Source organism: Sebastes umbrosus, chromosome 16, assembly GCF_015220745.1.
Source record: "Sebastes umbrosus isolate fSebUmb1 chromosome 16, fSebUmb1.pri, whole genome shotgun sequence".
NCBI classification, from domain to species: domain Eukaryota; kingdom Metazoa; phylum Chordata; class Actinopteri; order Perciformes; family Sebastidae; genus Sebastes; species Sebastes umbrosus.
Window position 1 is genome coordinate 9,652,542 of NC_051284.1, and position 21,592 is coordinate 9,674,133.

At 38.2% G+C, this 21,592-nt stretch overlaps 1 protein-coding gene across 1 annotated transcript; it reads right to left on the reverse strand.

Moving 5' to 3' along the window:
• Positions 1-334: 334 nt before the first annotated feature.
• On the reverse strand, positions 335-19,903 carry LOC119474519 (calpain-1 catalytic subunit-like). The gene is made up of 22 exons (XM_037746559.1): positions 19,800-19,903; positions 18,028-18,282; positions 17,615-17,684; positions 17,271-17,389; positions 17,035-17,168; positions 16,753-16,927; positions 14,337-14,411; positions 14,155-14,240; positions 12,519-12,593; positions 11,472-11,632; positions 9,994-10,160; positions 9,689-9,700; positions 9,375-9,583; positions 8,271-8,313; positions 8,059-8,133; positions 6,764-6,821; positions 6,573-6,634; positions 6,279-6,347; positions 5,033-5,111; positions 4,536-4,652; positions 1,860-1,915; positions 335-1,609 (listed from the first exon to the last, which is right to left on the reverse strand). The coding sequence occupies exons 2-22, from the start codon at positions 18,262-18,264 to the stop codon at positions 1,583-1,585; spliced, it is 2,106 nt and encodes a 701-aa protein (XP_037602487.1). The 5' UTR covers positions 18,265-18,282; positions 19,800-19,903; the 3' UTR covers positions 335-1,582.
• Positions 19,904-21,592: the final 1,689 nt, after the last annotated feature.

The window sequence follows — 21,592 nt, forward strand, 5'->3', positions numbered from 1 at the left end:
TATCCAAATCCAACACTACTCTGGAATAGTCTCCAAATTAGCAGGAGTGTGCATTGAAAAATAAAAACATCGTCTTCCTTGTTAAGTTTGGACTCATGTGACAAACAAAAAGATTGAGGATCTGGGTAATGTTAAGTCTTAATATTTTATAAAGAGCACAAAGTACTGATCGAACGAGTTAGTTTTTTAGTCTTGACCTTTATGTTGAAAACGGGCTACACATCTCCAAAGCCATGATGCAATATTTATGTCGTCCATTTCAGAAGTAAAATACATTTCAATTTATCTGCAAAGCATTTATAAGGTATGGAAAAAAATACTGATATACTACAACTGTTTGAATAATGTCTTTATTGTATAAAAGTACAAATTCCATTCCTACCTAAAACAGAAAATGCTTTATTAACCTACTTAAACTGTAACCATATCCCATCAGAGAGACTAGCTTATCACTTATCAAGACTAGTCTACAGCCATACTAGCAGCTGTGTGAGGCTCTACTTCGGCAAATTGGCACTTTGAGCTAAATGCTAATGTCAACATGCCAATATGCTCACAATGTCAACGCTAACATGCTGATATTTAGCAGGTATAACGTTTACCATGGTCATTTTAGTTTAGTATGTCAGGATGCTAACGTTTGCCAATTAGCCCTAAATTAATTAATGAAAAATGATTTATTGTATTGGACAAATTAAATTTTTGACCTGATGATGGCACTAAATGACAAGTCAAAGGCACATCAAAGTGATTACAATTCATTCTGAGGGGAACATACATGTGTGAAACAAATGTCATGACAATCCAACCAATAGATATTAAATGGTGGGCTGACTGACGCTAGCATGGCTAAAAAAACAAAACAAAATATTCCCACCTTACAGTAAAACAGAAAAAACGCAGTATCTAGAGCTGCAACTAATGATTATTTTCATTGTCGATTCATCTCAATTTTTTTTCGATTAATCAATTATTTGTATGCTCTATAAAATGTCAGAAAATATTCAAGTTTTTTTTACTCTTTTTTTGTTAAACAATCAACCCTCAAACCAATTAATTGATTATTATTATTAAAAAAAAGTAATCCACAAAAGAATTAATGAAGTACATCAGAGAGTCTAACAAGTACATTTAAAAAAAGTGGAATAGATTACATTTTCGCATTTCTCATTACATTTACAAGGGGTGTAAAAATACACATAATTATTGATTCTATATTTTTTTGTGTTCATGATCCAATTGTGTTTTTGATACAGCTGTGCTCTAGTGCTCTAAATCTATTTTAAATTCTAACTCAAAAAAATATATGTAATGAGATACAGTCTTAAACTGTTATATTTCATTGTATTCAAGGCTATGCATATTTTGGCCACTATAACAGGTAAGCAAAGTTGCCATTGTCAACAACTTTGCAGTGGGAAAGTTAGAGACAGGAAAGACAAGTGGAGAAGGAAGGACACAGTTTTTCTTACACCCCTAACATTAGCTCATTTGCAAAATAACACCTTTTGTATTTATTTTCTCTCACATCATCTGCTGCTGTAATTCCAGATGAATCCTGCAGTTCATCTTCTCTGTCAGCTTAAGTGTACATCGAAAGGTACAGCCACTGCAAATTGAGGAGGGATAGATTATTATTAGATTACTATTGGTGTCAGCATATCTGTAGCACTGGTTAAAAGCATGATCATTTCATCACAGAAAACAAAACATGTACAAGAATGCCATATTTTCAACAGAAACAACACACTAGGGTAATGGTATTTGAAACAAAGACCTTTTTTGTTGTGACTGGTTAAAAAGTTAAATTCTCAACAAATTTCAAGAAATTTCGAACACATTTGAAGGACTTTTATTACCTCTGATTCACGAAGAGTGATGTTCATCGATGCGTTAGATAACTGCCTGAAGATTTCTGTTGAGAAAGACACAAATTCGTATTACTCTAGAAACTGAAAGCAAGGAGCGAGAGTCAGACATGTCTGTCACATACCATGACACAAGTTCTGATGTGTCCCTCGTCCACACAACAAGTGCCCTGCCCTCCTGTAAACTACTCTTAAATCACTGTAGCCCACCCAATGGTGCACTGGCACAGTGTGACCTTCCCTTGCTAACCCAGTACATGTATTGGAATTACAATTAGAGGATCACCACATTCAACCCTTTCTCCTACAAAATTACATTCCCATACAACTAAACTGCATTTTCAATTACGTTTCGAGTTAAACGTATTTTCTCCTGGATTACACTTGCAGTTTTAAACACGAGGTTAATGTAAATTGAAACAAAACAAAAAAACGCAACAAAACTTCTTCGTTAGGTTTATGCAACAAAACTATTTAGTGAGGTTTAGTGAAAAACATCATAGTTTGGCTTTAAATGACGACATAAATTAAAATAAGTAAACGTTGATTTTTATTTTCACACAGGACACGAACAGCCGCCTCCTTTGTGAAAGCCCTGTGTTTGTTTGACCCCGACCTCCTCCCTACTTAGACTTCCAGGGACTGTCATTAGAAACGTATTTGTGATACGTCAAAAACAAATGTAATCTGTGACAAAATATGTTCATATTTTATACATGATATATAGTATTTATATTAATATTCTCTCAAAACGTAATTCACAATGCAGTTTTTTTGTATGGGAACGTCATTTTTAGGAGACAAGGCTGCCAGATTACAATTTATCCTGAAAGGAATGTGAATGTACATACATACCACATTTCATGGTAAACCATCCACAAGTTGAAAAATGTCACTTTAAACCATGTTGGCGCAGGAGAAGTCGGGACAGACACTATCTCGGTCGTGTCTAGAAGGGAGCCCGCAAACTGCGAAATCTAATCTGAGATCTGCAAAAACTTGCAAAAATTCTTACAAGACTCGCTACCCGATGATCTATCCTAACCTTAAAATTTCGAGGCCAAAGCCTAACCTTGTGAGAGTTTCCCTAGTTTGCGGGCTCCCTTCTAGCCACTACCCACTATCTCCATGATTTGTCCATGGAATGACAAAGGCTGCGTTCACATTACAAGCAAATGTGGCCCAAATCATGTGACACAAATCTGATTTTTTTCAGAGTAGTGTGGACACAAATCAGTTTTTTTCCCAATCAGTTCTGGGCCACTTTCATATTTGGTCCTAAATACGATACAATAAATCAACAGTTATGAAACTGTGTAAACTTCTTCGTTAAGGCAGACAGGCTTTATCTGGGAAACATCACATTTAATCACTTTACATGGAGCTAAAATTGTCAAATCATGTTCGCTAAATGAGTTAGTGTCATTTTATGAGTCGTAAGAAATCATAAACTCTCTTTTAGAAGGAGTAGATGTTGACCAGTAAGCTGTGCTCCGTTAAATTTAAAAATATGTCAATGGAGGTTTACCTCCGACAATAGGAAACAGTTAAAGACTATATGCCTCATCGTCAGTCATTTTAAATGTAAATTAACTTATCAAACAGACTTTTCACTCAGTTCTTCTAATAAATGTGTTATGTTTCCCAAAGCAGAATTCTGTTTTAATGAAATCCCATTTTACAAATTGCGTGGACGTGCTAACTGGCGGTGTTTCGGGATGTGGAACAGTAACGTCACACATCTTACCGTAGGTTATTAACTTAGTTCACAGAAGAGCTGTTAAAGTTAACTATCAGCCAAAATGAAAAGTCTTTCTTTAGGAGTCATACAAGCTCATACGTTATGATGTATGAGGATCATTTGTGTAACGGTGAACTCCAATCTGTTAAATTGAGCAATATGTTAACAGAGTCTGGCAGTCACTGGACTCCAGCAACCCTAGCGTGTATTTTCGGAGCAGTGGGATATTGTTTTTGGGATAACGGGCTGTGGGGGCAGATATCTGTTCACACTGATGCAGATATGGGTCACTTAAAACATGAATATGAACAGTCGGCATCGGCAGCATTAAGCCCGGCGATGTGAACGTAGCCAACATTAATGAATGTCTGGATCCACAGGGATCCATTGATGTTTGGGTGTCAAATAGGCTTTAATATAACAATATTCAGTGACATTTCACATGACCTTTCTTTTGCTACGTCCTATCACTAATTAATGTTGCACAACTATCATGGCGACAGCTGCTGATAATAACATGCAGTTTGGGGCAAGTCATAGTCAAGTCACCACACTGACACACTGACAGCTGTTGGGCTGCAGTTTGCCATGTTATGATTTGAGCATATGTTTTATACTAAATGCAGTACCTGTGAGGGTTTCTAGACAATATATGTCATTGTTTTGTGTTGTTAATTGGTTTCTAATAATGAATATATACATACATTTGCATAAAGCAGCATAATTGCCCACTCCCATATTGATAAGAGTATGAAATACTAGACAAATCTCCCTTTGATGTGCATTTTGAACAGATAAAAAAATGTGTGATTAATCACGATCAACTATGGACAATCATGCGATTAAATATTTTAATCGATTTACAGCCCTGGGATTTATGTATGTTTAGTGTTGTCTACTGCCATCTGCTGCCCAAATGTACTTACGGTTCATGCAGTCGAAGCGAAGGATGAGATTGATGAAGCTCTCCAGTGTTATGTGTCCAGAAGAGGCACCGTAGCGCAGAGCCATCAAATTCAGCATGTCATCGTTGATCCTCTTTCCTGACCAACATAGATAGGACAAAAGTTTAGGTAGGATTTATACTAGGGCTGCAACAAACTATTGTTTCCATTAATGATTAAATGCAGATTAGTTTTCATTTCATTGAGCAATGACACTGTCATACGTTAATGGCTTTCTGGGACACATGAATAGAACAGACCCTTAATTAGTGTGATTAGTAACAATAGTCAACAATAGACAAGGGTTCTTGTACTTGGACTCTTTGATTTTGCATTGGATAATTCAAGTTGAAATGTGGCAGGGGCAATGGGAAACGCAATACTAGTCACACACTGTTACGGCTGGTAATAACGGGGATAAATCCCAAGATGTTTCAGTTCTGTCTATCATAGAAAAAGAGAAGTGGCTGATCGTCTACCTGAAGCCATGATTGCGTTCCTCAGCTCACTCAGTGACAGTGATCCAGTTTGTGAAACGTCAGAACTGAAGAAAATGTCCTGGTAAAAGAGAAAACAGTTATGTACAACTCTGAGCTCAGAACAGCAAGAAAACACAAACTCTAAATCAGGACGCACCCTAACCAAAGAACGTATATTGCTAAGTCAATTGTTCGTTCCATTGCAACGGCAGCGCCCAGCAGCAGAGCTACGCTTCCGCCATTTTGGACTGAAAGCGACTATTGGACGCCAGTAAAACATCCGCCCAAAAATGTGCCGCACAAAAGTAAAATAAAAATTATTTCTATTCTATTGTCAGAATTTCAGTGTCTCTACCGAAATGGCCTGTGTTAAACAATGAAAATATAAATATGTACAGTAAACTATTATAACTATTTACTTACTTATTTATTAAAACATTTTGCCCGGCCGCTTGCCAGGACCATAAAGATTTTGAGAGCAATCTCAAACTCAAAATCAATGTCTAATAGACCACAGACCATGGATGTATAAGAGGTTGCGCCTTGTGCTTTTGCCCTGCGTGTTGGTAAATAGCCTACAACTACATTTAATTCTGTTGATGTCATGCTACTAGCACTACTAGCTTCTGGCCAATTGCCGGTTGTTTGGGAACAGAGATGTTAATACATCCACCACGGTACAGGTTTACAGCATACAGCCCATGCGTGTATTATAAGATAATAAAAGTGATGAATTACAGCCAATATATCCATTATTGCAGCCGCATATAGCTAGCAGGAAGCTGGCAGAACCGGATATGTCATATAAATGTGCAGGACGGTGCAGTCCTGTGGGTCTGATGTACGTTCAATATGATGAGGAAAATTAATTAATTCAATTCAACTATAGCTGAATTCAGCTATTAGTTAATTTGTCAACTTTTAGGACATAATGATTTAAATGAGGGCTATTTAAGTGTTTGTACTGGGAAGTTGACCAGTTGATCTTCTGGTTTACAGACGTGTCTTTATACATCCATGGCCACAGACTCATTGGCATTTTTAGTCCGAAATGACTGCAGCGCCATCTAGTGGCTGTTGTCAAAACAGCACCGGAGTTTTGTCTGTTTGCTTCTATACTCTTTGCCCCAACAATAACCCTGCATTTATGGTAGAATGAGGAGACTCATACAGTCATGTCCGTAATTATTAGGAAGACACCAGTGATCTTTGTTTTATTATGACATTTTTAACCTTCAATTGGTACCTTGTATGTGACGATCTTCTTGCACAGACGGACAAATTCCTCACCGTTCAGTTTCCCAGAGATTGATGTCTAAGCCAACATTAAGGTATCTTGTACATGTTATTTCATGTCCTAGCCTGACCTTTAAAAATCTACCCATGTGAGTGAAACCACCGAAAAGGCAGGCAGGTTTTGGCATGTACACGTATGTAACTTTATTAACTGTGAGAGATTTGTCCTTAAGCAGACTGGCAGCTGAGATGGAGAAAAACACAGAGTACACCGAGTCACAATGATTATCACATCAGAGGATACATCCATCAGAGCAACCATGCTGCGACAGGCATCGATGCTGAAGCCTCCAGATTTCAAGTCTCCTAAATAGAAATAGAAAAAAATAGCACTTAATTTGGCTAAACCCCAGCAACATAGCAGTGCTACACAAGATTATTACATTTGAATAATTGTTGAGCTCATATGCTGTCTTGGAGTTTTACAGTCCAAACCTTTCAGGATGTCTTCATTAAGGAGCCTCTGGAGCTGCTCAGCATCCACTTCTTCATACTGGAAATTAATGAAAACAAGTAAAGACTCACACGTTTGCCGTTGTAATCTCTGTTATCTTTATATTGAGGGAAAATAATAGCATGCTACAGCTCATGGATTTGATTCAAATCACAAAAGCGTAGTTAAAACTAGGGTTGTCAAAGTTAATGCGATAATAACACGTTTACGCAAATTCATTTTAACGCCACTAATTTCTTTAAGACAAGAACGCAACTTGTGATTTTTCGGTTGTAGCGGGCTCAGTTTTAAAGCTACGTGAAGATGCTGGCATCATATGAAACCAGAAAACCTAAGGAATCTAATGTCATAATAGCTTGTAGTGAAGGAGGCTGAATAACGATTCAAACTTAGGCTAAATTTTGGCGAGGAAAAACTGGCATGGCCAGTTTCAAAGTGACCCCTTGACCTCTGACCTCAAGATATGTGAATGTAAATGGGTTCTATGGGTACCTACGAGTCTCCCCTTTACAGACATGCCCACTTTATGATAATCACATGCAGTTTGGGGCAAGTCATAGTCAAGTCAGCACACTGACACACTGATAGCTATTGTTGCCTGATGGGCTGCAGTTTGCCATGTTATGATTTGAACATTTTTTGTATACTAAATGCAGTACCTGTGAGGGTTTCTGCACAATATCTGTCATTGTTTTGAGTTGTTAATTGATTTCCAATAATAAATATATACATCATTTTGCATAAAGCTAGCATATTTGCTCACTCCCATGTTGATAAGAGTAATAAATACTTGACAAATCTCCCTTTAAGGTACATTTTTAACAGATAAAAAATGTGCAATTAATTGTGATTAAATATTTTAATCGACTGACAGCCCCAGACTAAAAAACACACTTTAAAACATGTTTCCATGAACACTTAAAATTTTTGATCCAAAAGAACAGTACCCCCAAAGAAAAAAAGGACCACTAAAAAGAATAATGACATAGCTCAAATAGAAAATACAGCACAGACATGAAAGCGTAGTTCTATTTTAATTAAAGGAATAGCACAAAGACTGGGATTATGGGGATACAGCTGCCTGCCAAAACCTCTAAAGCTCGCCAACAAACATGTGGTATCTAGTTTGCTTAATCTCTATGAAGATAACAATTTTCTGTACCTGACTGTTACTTGGCTGGGACCAGTAACTTATGTGAGTCTACACTGGTGGAGAATGCAGCAAAGCAAAGAAGCATATTTTCCAAAACCTTTAATTTTGAGACAGACAGTTTACCTTGTCAGCGATTCGACGGAACGAGATTCTCTTGTTTTCGTCGTCTCCATCCTCTCCATTTTCGATTCGCATGGGCTGCAAAAGATTGAAAGCTTTCAGCTCCAGGTGAATTAATGCGCTGTTCAATATGTATGTGTCATATGCTATCAATGTAATCAACATAGTAAACATGAAACACAACAGCAATACCAAAATAATATGAACATCCACACCTCTTCTTCGTTATCTGAGTGGTTATGGCCATCAGAATTCTCGCTGAGAGGAAAGACAAGAGACGTCAGAACATAACTTGTGGCCACAGTTCTAAGCAGTAATGCATTACAGTAGTGTAAGGGATTAATATTTGAAATTCAATAATTACATTACAGTTACTAATCCCTGTAACGCTCCATTACTTCGACATTTTGGGGATCAGCTTGTTTGCCGTCATAACAGGAGTTCATGAAGGCAATGCAGAAGTGCCTTAAACTTGCATTATTTCTAATAGCCAGCAGGGGGCGACTCCTCTGGTTGCAAAAAGAAGTCTGATTGTAAAGAAGTCTATGAGAAAAAGATCCTACTTCTCACTTGATTTATTACCTCAGTAAACATTGTAAACATGAGTTTATGGTCTCAATCGTTAGTTTTAAGTCTTCTTCAATACAGCATGATGTTCATTTAGTAAATTATGGTCCATTTAGAGTCAAATAGACCATAAAGCAGGGTATGCTTTAGGGCATGGCTACCTTGTGATTGACAGGTCACTACCACGGCGTTGTCCGGACTGGGAGTTGTCCGTGTTTTCGTCTTACAACTTTCACAGTGTGTGAAAAGGTTAAAGTTAATATTAACGTTTTGGTTGCCTAAAAATGTCTTGATCAGCGTTTGTTTGTACTTAGTTCCACCATGTCGTGTCGCTTCTGGTTGCAAAAAAACAAGATAGCAACAGCCAAAAACCAAGATGGCGAACTCGAGGCTTCAAAACGGCAGTCCATAAACCAATGGGTGACGTCACGATGACTACATGCACTTTTTATGTAGGCTACTGTCTATGGATGGAGGGTTAGAATCACTTTGTTGTCTGTGCTTTGGAGTTGTTTAAAGGCCTTTTGATGCATTCATTTTGCTGCTGAGTAATTAGTAAAATAATGCAATTATGTTTTTAATGAGGAATCTGAGTAATTGATTACAGTTTTCAAGTAACTTCACCAACACTGCTTGTGACACTGCAGTGTACTTTTTTTTTTCCTTAAAAAGGTTTGTATTATGTGGTGTTTGGCATATAGATTAATTATACAAGCTTTTAAAGATTAATTAATGAGTTGCAATTGACTTACTGGACATGCGTCTCTGCCTTGGAGATGATGGTCAGGATGAAGGAGGCCGTCTCATTGGGACTGAAGGTGGACGGCACAATCAGGTATTCAGCAGGCTTTAGCATCACGAACTCCATCACCTCACGCCCATTCAGGTATTTTTTAGTTTGGGCAACAGGTGCGTGGCTTCTGAAGAAAGAGGCTGGGAACTTCCCCTTCTGTGCCTTGAACTGTAATACCGGTAATAAATAGATAGTTAATTTCTATGCAGTTTAGCTGCACATTGCAGGTGGGCATATACGGTGTATGAGGATTGGGATAAAAATGTTACTTACTTCTTCGGTTACCTTGGAAGAAATAAGAGGAAAATAAAGTTAGTGATATAGGACAAAAAAATAGTGAATACTTGAAACTTGGAATATGCTGCATTCAAAATGACTTCAACTTGTTTTTTTGCAATTTGTTAAGTGACATGAGCCACAAAAATATAAATGCTAACTTACTGGTTTAGCACTGATACTCGTTCACCACAATAACAGTGGCTGAGACTATTTTCAACAGCTACTTCCCATGTCTACACAAGATATATCCATAATAGTCCTCATACTGTGAAAAAATAAAAATAAAGGGTGATATTTACCTCAAACACAGAGAATCCAATGTGGATATTTTGGACCAGGCGTCTGTTCCTCTTGTCAGGCTTTTGCATGAGAGACACCAGCATGTTTTTCTCACCCTGTTGCTCAGAACATTCACTGAGTAATTCTTCAATCTTTACCCGATACTGTGGATTAGTCCAAAAACTGTCTGCAAGGCAAAGACGGAAACAATTTAACATTTTGTAAAGGGAAGGGTGAATCTGTTGATAATTTCAAAAAGTGCAACTAAATTATTTTGATGCTGAAAAATTGAGCAGAAAGCAAACAGACGTCACATCAATGCTCTTAACCGCAATGTGTGATTGGATGGAACCTTAAAGCTTTTTTTGTTGTATTTGTTGAAATTCTCATTACATCCCAACAGCAATCAATAATTAAAATATTCTGACAATTTTTTTTTTTTAAATCCAGTATGTCACTCGAGTCTTCCAAAAGCTGTTAGCTTGACAGCTGTGACTACTAACAATAGCCATATTCGTTGTTCACGTTCATAATGATATATTGGGGGGAGTGGCTTTGGAGGGAGGTCTGAAGGGACGAGATGTCAGTGTTGCCGACTTGGTGACTTTCTCGCTAGTTTTGGCGACTTTTGGAGCTAGTGCTGCTAGCTACGTTCATTGGAAAAGAGTTGTCAACACTGGGCTGGGTTTTTCGATTGGATATTTTCAAAATCTAGCATACTCTTGCTGGTTTCTCCAATGTTTCCAATTCAAAAATAAATACTCAATATGTACCGTTTCTGTAATGTTTATTGAAAACTGCATTTACTTTCGGTTTTAGTTGTAAGAGGCTTTTTTTTATTGATACATACATTTATAATTTTATATTATATTATAAATGTATTAATTAAATTTACATTTGAATAACTGGTGCAGTGCCCATTTGGAAAAAAATTGGGGTCGTAATAGCAGGAGATATGACATAATTTGTAATATAAGCCCTGTCTACATCATTTGAGCTAAATTTGAGGGTCAGCTATAGCAAAACTGTATGGAACATCAAAAATTAAAAAAAGTTATTTTTTCCAACTTGGTCCAGAGATGGTCTGTACCTGATTTGATGACGATTGCTAAACATTTTTAGAAGTGGAAAAAAAAATTATTTTGACAAAATTCAAAATGGTGGAAAATCAGTCTAGACACAAATCTTGGATAGATTCGCGGGGAAAAAAATTGTTTCTAAGACTTGCTGGTAAAAAGTTACAGACCAAAACGTAAAGTTCATTGTGATAGCGCCACCATCTGGCCAAATTGCACCACATTTGACACTGCACTGACACCTGCCAAGTGTGAAGTAGATTGGATGAACGGTTTTCGAGATATGCAAATAACACAGAGCGACAGACAGAGAGATTCCTTGTTTTATAGTTATGTAAAAATCTCTACATTTTAAAATTCGCACGCAAAAATGCATGTACTGCTTTTGAGGGGACAGTTTTGCATATATATCCTGGAAGTACCGAAGTTATTCATGCATCCTCCAGCAGTTGTTCCTGCAACCCAGCGGCCCTCGTAGAAGGAGGTCTTCCAATGGCAAGAAGTGCTTCCATCAAGGAAGTCGGGACACAGGCAGCAGATGTCAAGATCTGAGTAGAACTTACAGAAGTCTTCCAGGTTCATCCTGTTGACATCAGACATTCATTTAGATAACACATTGTTGTTTTAGTCTGAGATTCACTTGATCCAGCAAAGAAAAAAAAAGTTATTCTGTATCAATCAGTTGAGGCAAGACGTGTAAATGCAATCTGCATAATTGTTTTTTAGCGGTTACTGAAATTATAATCAAATAATAATTTCAAGTCATAATTGATTACAGTGTATGAAGTTATGACGCATCTCTCGGCCACCACAGAAATGTGTCCTTAATGAAAAAATATGTATAGATACAGTTTAATTATGGAGGATGGATCCTGCCTCGATAAATAAATAAATGACGTTAAATGCAACAAAATAATATTAAAAATAAATGTAGCCATTAATTAATTGATCAAATGTGACAGCCCCATCATTTTGCATAATGAGGCAGAAATGTCAAAAGAAATGTCAAAAGAAAAGAATACAGAAATAAATACATTTGGGGAAATAAATAAGGGGTGAAATGCAAAGTGAAAATCGTACATAAATAAATGTAAAAAATAAATAAATAATATAATTACTACATTTATTTTTAAGATTTTTGGTACATTTAATAACATATTTATTTATTGAGTCATTTATTTATTTATGTTTTATTTTGGCAGGTTCCGTCTTCCATATTTAGTGAGTATATGTACCTACTTACTTATATGTAAAACTGTGGTTTCCAAATACAAACTACTTTTTAATCCCTTCCAAGTATACATATTATACACTCAGTTTTAAGTTTTAATCAGAGTGCACTTTTACACAAAAGTTGTTGAGAAAACAAATATACAATTTGGTAGTTGCTGCTCTGTATTTGTATGAGTACGTCACAAAACAGAAATGACCGTTAACCTTTTGTCAAATTTGGATTTCAGCATGCTTACCAAAACTCCCCATCATCACCCACTGCAAGGCACATCTCACGATCTTGAGGACTCACAGTTTGCCAACAAGGCGACCTTTAGATGCAACGTTTGAACGGAGTGTTTCAGACGGAGGGTGAATACAGGTATATTCAGACAGACAGTATGAGAAAAATAATGTTTTTTGTTAACATTAAAATACTGTATGTAAACATGTTGTAGTAGAAAACCAAAATACAAGTATGAACCTGAAAATGAGCATGATAGGTCCCCTTTAAATCCGCTCACTATAGTTTCCATGACATGGCATGAAACTGAAGAAGAGGTATTCTGCTGTCACAATATCAACAAGCTGCATTTGCTGTCCAACGAAACTTGGCTTGCCCAGACTGAAAACTGTCAACACCAATTGTGTGCAAATTGGCAAGACAACGAGAAACATCGTTAGCATGCTTTGCGCTGTCATACAAAAATAAAACTGAACATTTGGGGAAAAGCACACAGCAAACATTTAACATAACTTGGAAGTCATGTATGATCATTATATAATTTTAACTTGGGGGTTTACGCAAGTAATAATTGTTCTAGCCTAGATTTACATTCACTGATATAAAATAAATGGCATTCTTTTTCATTCATAACAACTGATAAAGCCTCCAAGATAGCAATGTAGAAGACCTGTCAAGTCCTGGCTTCCCATGTCATGCTTCGCTTTTAACTGGCACAACCAGTTTATAATAATGAGAAGGTTATTATAATAAGACAACTACCGAAAGGCTTGCCATGACTGTTCAAGATGTCCTCAACCCCTTTATACTGTACATTAGGGCTGTCCCTGCGGTAGCAATGATTGGCCCAACAGTGTGATGTGCAATATTATTGCCTTTTTTTCTATTTTTTTTGCAAATTAATTAATTTATCCTGATTTTATTGCTATATTAATACACTTTATTTTAAGGCTATTATTAGGTATATTTTTGCTTTTTAAATATGCTATGATACAGAATATCCACGGAAGTAAAAATGTCAGCACAAGGTAGAGTAATCGGCTCTGGATGAAGGGAAGGCTGAAGCACGTAGGGAGAGGGGACAGACCCGCCAGTCTATTTCTCTTCTATTGTTGTTGTTGAGCAATTGTACGTCTGGGCAAAAAGTGACAGTGACTAGCGTAGCATTTTACCCAGAGTTGAACTTTATTCAACTCTCTGCGAGCAGAAAAAAAAAACTCCAAATGTGCAGCGCTCAGTGCAGAATAGACGCTCTGCGCCTCAACATGCTGCTGGCACTTGTAGCACAGTGTAAATACACGGCGCTCCCATTGCAAAGAATTTAAAAAAGAAAAAACATGAACATAGCGGTTGTGGCGGTTACGTGCCATCCGCTGCGGTTGGCTTGCCAATAGTGCGGTAGTGCAATATTGTGGTTATTGTGACAGCCCTGCTGTACATGCCCTACAAAAACATTAGAGATTATCCACAAGAAGCAGACACAAACTGTTGACAAAGCATTCCTATGAAATGTGCCTGTGTGCGACAATGAATACATCTGCAATGTACTATGTTGTGATTGGAAAATAATCTTGATGTTTTATCTCCTGAGGTAGCAAATCAGAGCAATTTCTCTTTGAAACAGTCCCTGCACTCAGTGTGGTTCTTACCGATCACTCCAGTCTCCATTGTACTCTCCTTTGCCCCAGGGGTTCCACAAACGCACCAGGTTCACCGGTTGCCCTCGGCTCATCATCTGACCATCAATTACCAGAGAAAACACAATTGTTATTTGCCATTAAAATAACTACACTTCACTATGTACTTTATATATACAAATGCAATTCTTCACCTGTCTCACACCCGTGACAGTGTAGGCATGACCTTGGACCACTCCATTTGGTAGTACAGTGTTGGCAGATGTGTCCTACAAGATATAGATACCGTATATGTTATCATCGCAGGTTGTCTTGTGCAACATACTCCTCTTTAACCACATACTAAATGAAGTTAACAGAGGACCAACATTTGATTTTGTTTACCTCTTTGATCACAGAATTGGAAACAGCAACTCCATATATAATATTATAAATGTAGTTAAAATTCTAAAATGTATAAAAGAGTTAAGCATCAATATGTGTAGTAAAAGAATACTTCTTTTGCCAAGTAATATTAGACCAGCTAAACAAAGAAGGCAAGTATAAAAAGGGGATAGGTAGAGGCTCATCAATGCTACGAAAACATTGATGCTAGTGAAAAACATTAAAACATATTAATTTGTATAATTTAGCTAGATAGCTAGCAAACAAAACATAGTAGCAAAAAGCTGTTACTAAGGCTAGCACGTTGACCTGCCTACATCAATCAATTCCAATCAGCCAACTCTATTATATATCAACACATCTTATGACGCTCGCGCATGTAAAATGAGCCGAATATAATGTGAAAATGATGTGAAGACTCATTCAAATTGAACTTGATTATTGTTTGTGACAGCTGCATCCACTACATTAACCCCTTTCACGTATACTGCCTACTGCCACTTTAACCATTGGGGGTCAATGCCTAACCTTAACCATTGGAGGTCAATGACTAACCTTAACCATTGGAGGTCAATGCCTAACCTTAACCATCTCGCAAGAGTTTTCCAACTCCTGAGTCACTAGACACGCCCCTTTCCAAGCCCCCGGCATCAAAGCAAATTTGCATATTGCTGACATATTCTTATGTAATGAGCCTGATTTATTGAGAGCTGGCAGCCTCACATTCTGGCACTTTTCCAGTCTTTTAGTCCATGTATGAATAGAGATGAATAGAGAGTTAATGACACACCTAGTGTAAATGGAACCATGCCATCATAATGTTTTTAGTTTCCTCCTATGACAAGTAAAAATGCTGGCAGCCAGAAAGGTCAACACATCGAATGCTAGTGAAAAACATATGAATTTGCATAATTTAGCTAGATGGCTAGCAAACAAAACATAGTAGCAAAAAGATGTTACTAAGGCTAGCATTTAGACCTGCCTACATCAATCAATTCCAATTAGCCAACTCTATTATATCAACACGTCTTATGGCGCTCATCACGTAAAATGAGCCGAATATAATGTGAAAATGATTTGAAGACTCATTTAAATTTAACTTGATTATTGTTTGTGATAGCTGCATCAACTAGATTAACCACTTTCACCTATCATTACAGTGCACTTATTCAAAACCTTGACCACACCCTATCTTCCATCACATCATTTCAATAAAATGTCACAGCCTCCAGCACTTTTCATTTGGGGAGAAGCTGTTTCTCTCACCATTCATGATAGGAGCATGAACTATCATGACCTTGAGGTCAATGCCTAACCTTAACCATTGGATGTCAATGCCTAACCTTAAACCATTTCGCAAGAGTTTTCCAACTCGTGAATTACCTTCTAGACACGCCCCTTTCCAAGCCCCCGGCATTAAAGCAAGTTTGCATATTGCTAACATATTCTCATGTCATGCGCCTGGTTTATTGAGAGTTGGCAGCCTCACATCCTGGCACTTTTCCAGTCTTTTAGTCCATGTATGAATAGAGATGAATAGAGAGTTATTGACACACCTGTAAATGGAACCATGCCATCATAATGTTTTTAGCTTCCTGCTGTGACAGTTAAAAATGCTGGCAACCAGAAAGGTCAACACATCGAACATCCTTCTATCAAATACCAAAACATTGAGGGTTATGTAACCATGTACTTTGATAAAAAGATCTTAGCCTCAACTTCTTCCACTCCTTGAGGGCGCCGTTATCCTTGGCTGACTTTACTTACTTTTTTCAGAGGCTGTAGCCGGCTCAGTTTTATCTAACTTTAGTGAAGTTACTAGAAAACCTTAGGAATCCATTGGTGCTAACCATGTCAAGCATGTCGGAAAGGAAGCTAAATAATGCTACATCGTTGAAAAACTGGAATGGCAATTTCTCACAGGGGTCCCTTAACCTCTGACCTCAAGTTATGTGAATGAAAATGGATTCCATGGGTACAAATGTGTTGTTTTCACCTATTCTAAAATTTTGTGTTTGAATATTTCTGCATACCAGGGTCCCTAAACAGTCTTGGAATTACATAAATTGGATATCACTGTAAAGCTGTCCATCCAATCGTCGAAAAGACAAAAATGGGTCTACAAAAAAGAGGGGTGGAGTGGAAAAGGTTGAGATACATTTCAACATATAAAAGTAAAAAGAACCAGCTAATGCTGGTGGTTTTGTGTGGTATGTCTGTGCTTACCCCCTGTGGTGTACCACAGCCCATCAGTGACTTGGATTGGCCAGCTCTGGACATCAGCTCCCACAGGTTTTTGGGAGGGTCTGTCAGATCGACACACATGTGAACACCACCGGTGAAGTCCACCAAAGCCTCGGAAGGAGTTCCAGAACTCATGTCCGAGTAGGAACCACACACTCTGAAATAAGTGGGTGTGAAATTACTTACACAGATACTCCCAAAATAAGGCAAAATATCCCACTGAGAAAATGCATTTCATGACTGAGAAACATTGTCTTTTCATACTTGGCATAGGCTTTCTCCAGCAAAGCAGGCCAGAACTCAGTTGGGTCTTTGGAGTGAGCGAAGATCGGTCTGCCATCAATTGTTGGTAGCTTGTCATCAACGATGACATCTACCCATCTTCCAAATCTCCAGAACTGAGTAATTGAGGAAGGAGAGAATATGAAGAGTTTTGTTGGAAAATGAGATATTAAGACAAATATATAGACCAACACTTCTGGCAATGATTGTTGGTTTACCCTGAAGTGGAACAACCCGCAGTAGTCATCATCAAATTTTTGGTCAAGAGGAACAACTTGCTGAAGGATGAATTTCTGGAAAGTCAGAGCTCCGAGAGACGCAAGAAACCAGCAGTTTCCTGGATGAAAAATGGTCATTCAGCTGTCAGAAAGGTGTACTATGCAGGCAAAGACGTGACAGTAAAATGTGTACAGAAGGGTTTCCGGATCACAAACTATTAATACGAGAGGGCAGAAAACATATTGGTAAAATATCGTCTTTGCCCTACTTTAGTCTGTTTTCTGCACGTTGAATTGCTGGACAAACAATTTATGGATATTTATGAATGAAGCAATTTCCCTACCGACCATGCCTTGACCGAAGTCAAACCTGGAGAGCCCATCAACTTCAAAAAATGGATTGGGAACAAGTTTCTGAAAGAGAGGAATTGTTGACAACACTTCGTATAAAATCTTATGAAGCGGCTGCTAGCACACAAGCTAAGTGTGTCCAACATTAACAAGGATCAAAATTAAACAAGTGACAGATGAACAAAGTTGAACATTTGGCAAAAGCGAGACTTTGTAAGCCTGACCGCTGTTTCACTTTAATATTAGTTTGATTGGGAAAACATGCAGGTTTACCACACAACAGAGATCCTGTATCTCTAAATAAAGTAATCTTAGCTTTCTGCTGATTGAAGACTATGCTCACTTACATGCTTGTTTAACCTATCAACATTTAATGTGATATGGGATCAACAACTAAAACACTCACCGCTGGTCTTAGCCACACCACTCTCTTCAGGTCAGAAGGGCTCAGTAAGCCTTCGCCAATGGACCGTCTGTCAGGGGGGAACATGTCGTCGATGTACCTTACCCGTTTGAAGACACAATACTTTTTCAGCTGCTCAAAGTCTTGGTTGAGAAACCGCTCAGGGTTGCTGACGGTCCCGTAGCCATCTTTCGTGTGACGGGCATTGACGATGTTCATGCACACGCCCGGTGCATGCATTGCTGCAGTGTTTGAACTCTGTTCAGAAAAAGGAGATCGAAAGCAATTTTGACATTAAAAAGTTTGATTCTAAAATACTACAGACTGAGATAACCTCAATCTTCATCTGTACCTGTTTAATTTCCCCTTTTCCATTATTCCTATGGGCTTTTGGGTGACATAAACAGCAGATTTAACCACATAGTTAAAATTGAAAGAAGGTATGGAAAGATGTGTGAACACACGCTGAGCAAATTATTTGCGTGCTGACTTGACTATGACTTGCCCCAAACTGCATGTGATTATCATAAAGTGGGCATGTCTGTAAAGGGGAGACTCGTGGGTACCCATAGAACCCATTTTCATTCACATATCTTGAGGTCAGAGGTCAAGGGACCCCTTTGAAAATGACTGCCAGTTTTTCCTCACCAAAATTTAGTTTGGAGCGTTATTTAGCCTAGTTCGCCACAACCTAGTATGACAGTATGGTACCAATGGATTCCTTAGGTTTTTTCTAGATTCATATGATGCCAGTATTTTCACTGTAGCTTTAAAATTGAGCCCGCTACAACCTTCGAAACATCGATTGCAGACAAAATTGCCAGTTTAATCTGTCAGCGTGCACTGCAGTTTTTATGCATGGCCCAGAAGGTTGCTGGCGATCAAGAGCCACCGGAACTACATCACTGAATCACACTGCAGCACATCGAAAGGCCAAAAGTGCAGCGCTAAAAGACAAACAGTCTCTTGAAACCGAGAAACTCAGTTCAGTTTTGTCTTAAATGTACAGTATTGTTCAGCATTTCTATTATAAATTATAAATATTGTCAATTATGCCCTTGATTTAATATTTGTTTTTACAGTTGTAGTCTATATATTGATTTATTTTGTATTTGCAAACGGTAACTTTATCCAACTAAATTCTCCATTCACTAGTTAGCAAGGTGAACTGAACATTCAGCTGTGTTTTAGTTCAGTGAATGGGACTACGTGCAGTGCAGTTGGAGCTCCAGTCAAGCACTGAACGATTTGGTGAATAAATCTTTTTACTGAACTGATTCAGTGCACTGAAAAGAACTGCTTTGCCCATCACTGATTAGAGTTTGTAGAAATGTGTTTCCCAAATGAAATAAAGAAATCCCATCTATTTAGGAACCACGGTATGTTATTGTTGCTCTTGCCCTCATTAGGTTATTTAAAGTGACAGTGCACTAGCTCATTGTTGTTGTCTTTGATACAGTGCTAGACTGTCTAACTTTGGTTATCATGGAGACATTAGCTATGAAAGACTGTATTTCATAGCCATAACATGCAGTCAAGTCCAAGAGGAGGTGAGATTTATCCAGTTTTTTTCTGGACCACAAATGTCAAAATAACCCAAATGAAGTAAAAGAGTGCAGACCTTTTGTACCATTGTCAGTGTCTCAAATGTAACAACATCAATTACACACTGCACACTACAACTGTGCCTACAACTATGCCGCAAGTTGCGAAACTGTGAAAGTGTAAATCGACCTGTTTGAAATGTTACTGGCATATGAAGATGTTAATCTTACCTCTCCAGTCAGATATGGGAAGTGTTGAGTCTCGGTGGAACAGCAAGTAGCCTATGAGAGAAGAACCTCCCCGTTCTTATATAATATCTGCAAACGCCTGAGCCGGGGGGGGGGGGGGGGGGGGGGGGGGCATTCCATTCTGTTTTTTTCATTCAACACTTCATGTTGCCCGGGCTTGTTAGTAAGACAACTGTCACAAGAACAACAGTGGCTGCTTGCAAAGTAAATCTGTCACCATTGTCTTTGTGTGTAAAGACAGGAGCCTAATCTCTCAGGGCTTTTCACGATTCAAGATGCTTATTGTCACGCAGGTTATACACGAACAATCGTGTTAAATGCTTTCCCCGGGAGGCTATACATAACAGAAAGTAAATTAATAGTAAATATAAAAAGCGAGGCTGTCAAAGTTAACGCATTAACACAAATACATTTTAACACGACTAATTTCTTTAATGCATTAACGCAACTTGTGATTTTTCAGTTGTAGTGGGCTCAGTTTTAAAGCTAAAGTGAAGATACTGGTATCATACGAAACTATAAAACCCATTGGTACCAATCATGTCATACTAGCTTGTCGCGAAGAAGACTAAATAAGCTCAAAGCTTACACTAAATTACAGTATGCTATACGTTTACTGTTCATTTTATTTATTGTTCTTGTTTTGTTTTTTATTTAGGTATTTGTTACATGTTTGAAATAAATAATTAAAAATAAAGTCAAACAAAATGATTGTCACTGTCCACTCATATTAAACATGAATCACAATTAGTATATGAAAATATGCAAAATAAGCATCCATCCATCCATCTGCAACCATTCCTCAACCAGGATTCGTTGCAGGTCAGCCAGCGAGGTTGCGTTGGTCACTCTAACACGTACAGCACGTCCAAGCTGATCCTAAGTGTTGAGTTGGGTGAGGTCTGGACTCTTGGCAGGCCGTTACATTCTCTCTACTCCCACATTGTGGAGGTAGTCTGTGATAACCCTGGCTCTGTGGGGGGGGGGCGTTGTCATCTTGGAGGATGAAGTTAGGTGCCAGATTGTGGAGATATGGGATCGCCACTGGCTGCAGAATCTCATCCCGATATCTCCCTGCATTGAGATGGCCTTCAATGATGACAAGCCTTGTTTTGCCAGTGAGGGAGATGCCGCCCCACACCATGACACTGCCCCCACTAAAAGCTGTTACTCCATCGGTGCAACAATCAGCATAGCATTCTCCACGTCGTCTCCATACTTTGACCCTGCCATCCAGCTTTGGCAGACAGGACCTGGACTCATCACTGAACATGACATTCCCCCACATGTTCAGGTTCTATTGTCTGTGTTGTCGACACCAGCATCAACGGGCCTGACGGTGAAGGGCAGTCATTGCAGGCTTCCTGGTAGCCTTATGAGAATACACTGTTTACCATTGGCAGAGCATTTTGGCAAATTTTTCTTGGGCGCTACCCACATAATCAGCTGTGCTGCTCATCCCACAAATGCATGATCCTTACAAGTTGGACATCATTGCGAAAGTAAATAAACAGGCTTTCCAACCATGTAAAATACAATGACCATTAGCATTGTAACAACATAGAAATAATCGACCAAACACAAGTTTCCGAACTTTGTTTTTCCAGTATATATATATATATATATATATATATATATATATATGCATACACACACACACATTATTGGAAATCAATCAAGTCGGAGAGCTGGTAGGCTGCTCTCTGCCATCGTGCTGCCAGCCTGTTGCATCTGTTGTGTAGTCTTTTAAAGACTCAGGCACATCATAAGGCCCA

Excerpts from the sequence above, each read along its gene's own strand:
- LOC119474519 (XM_037746559.1), bottom strand. The coding sequence starts at position 18,264 with ATGCATGCACCGGGCGTGTGCATGAACATCGTCAATGCCCGTCACACG. Across the intron at positions 11,633-12,518 it reads GGTGATGATGGGGAGTTTTG|GATGAACCTGGAAGACTTCT; the intron begins GTAAGCATGCTG and ends TGATGTCAACAG. Across the intron at positions 4,653-5,032 it reads GAACGCAATCATGGCTTCAG|GAAAGAGGATCAACGATGAC; the intron begins GTAGACGATCAG and ends TATGTTGGTCAG.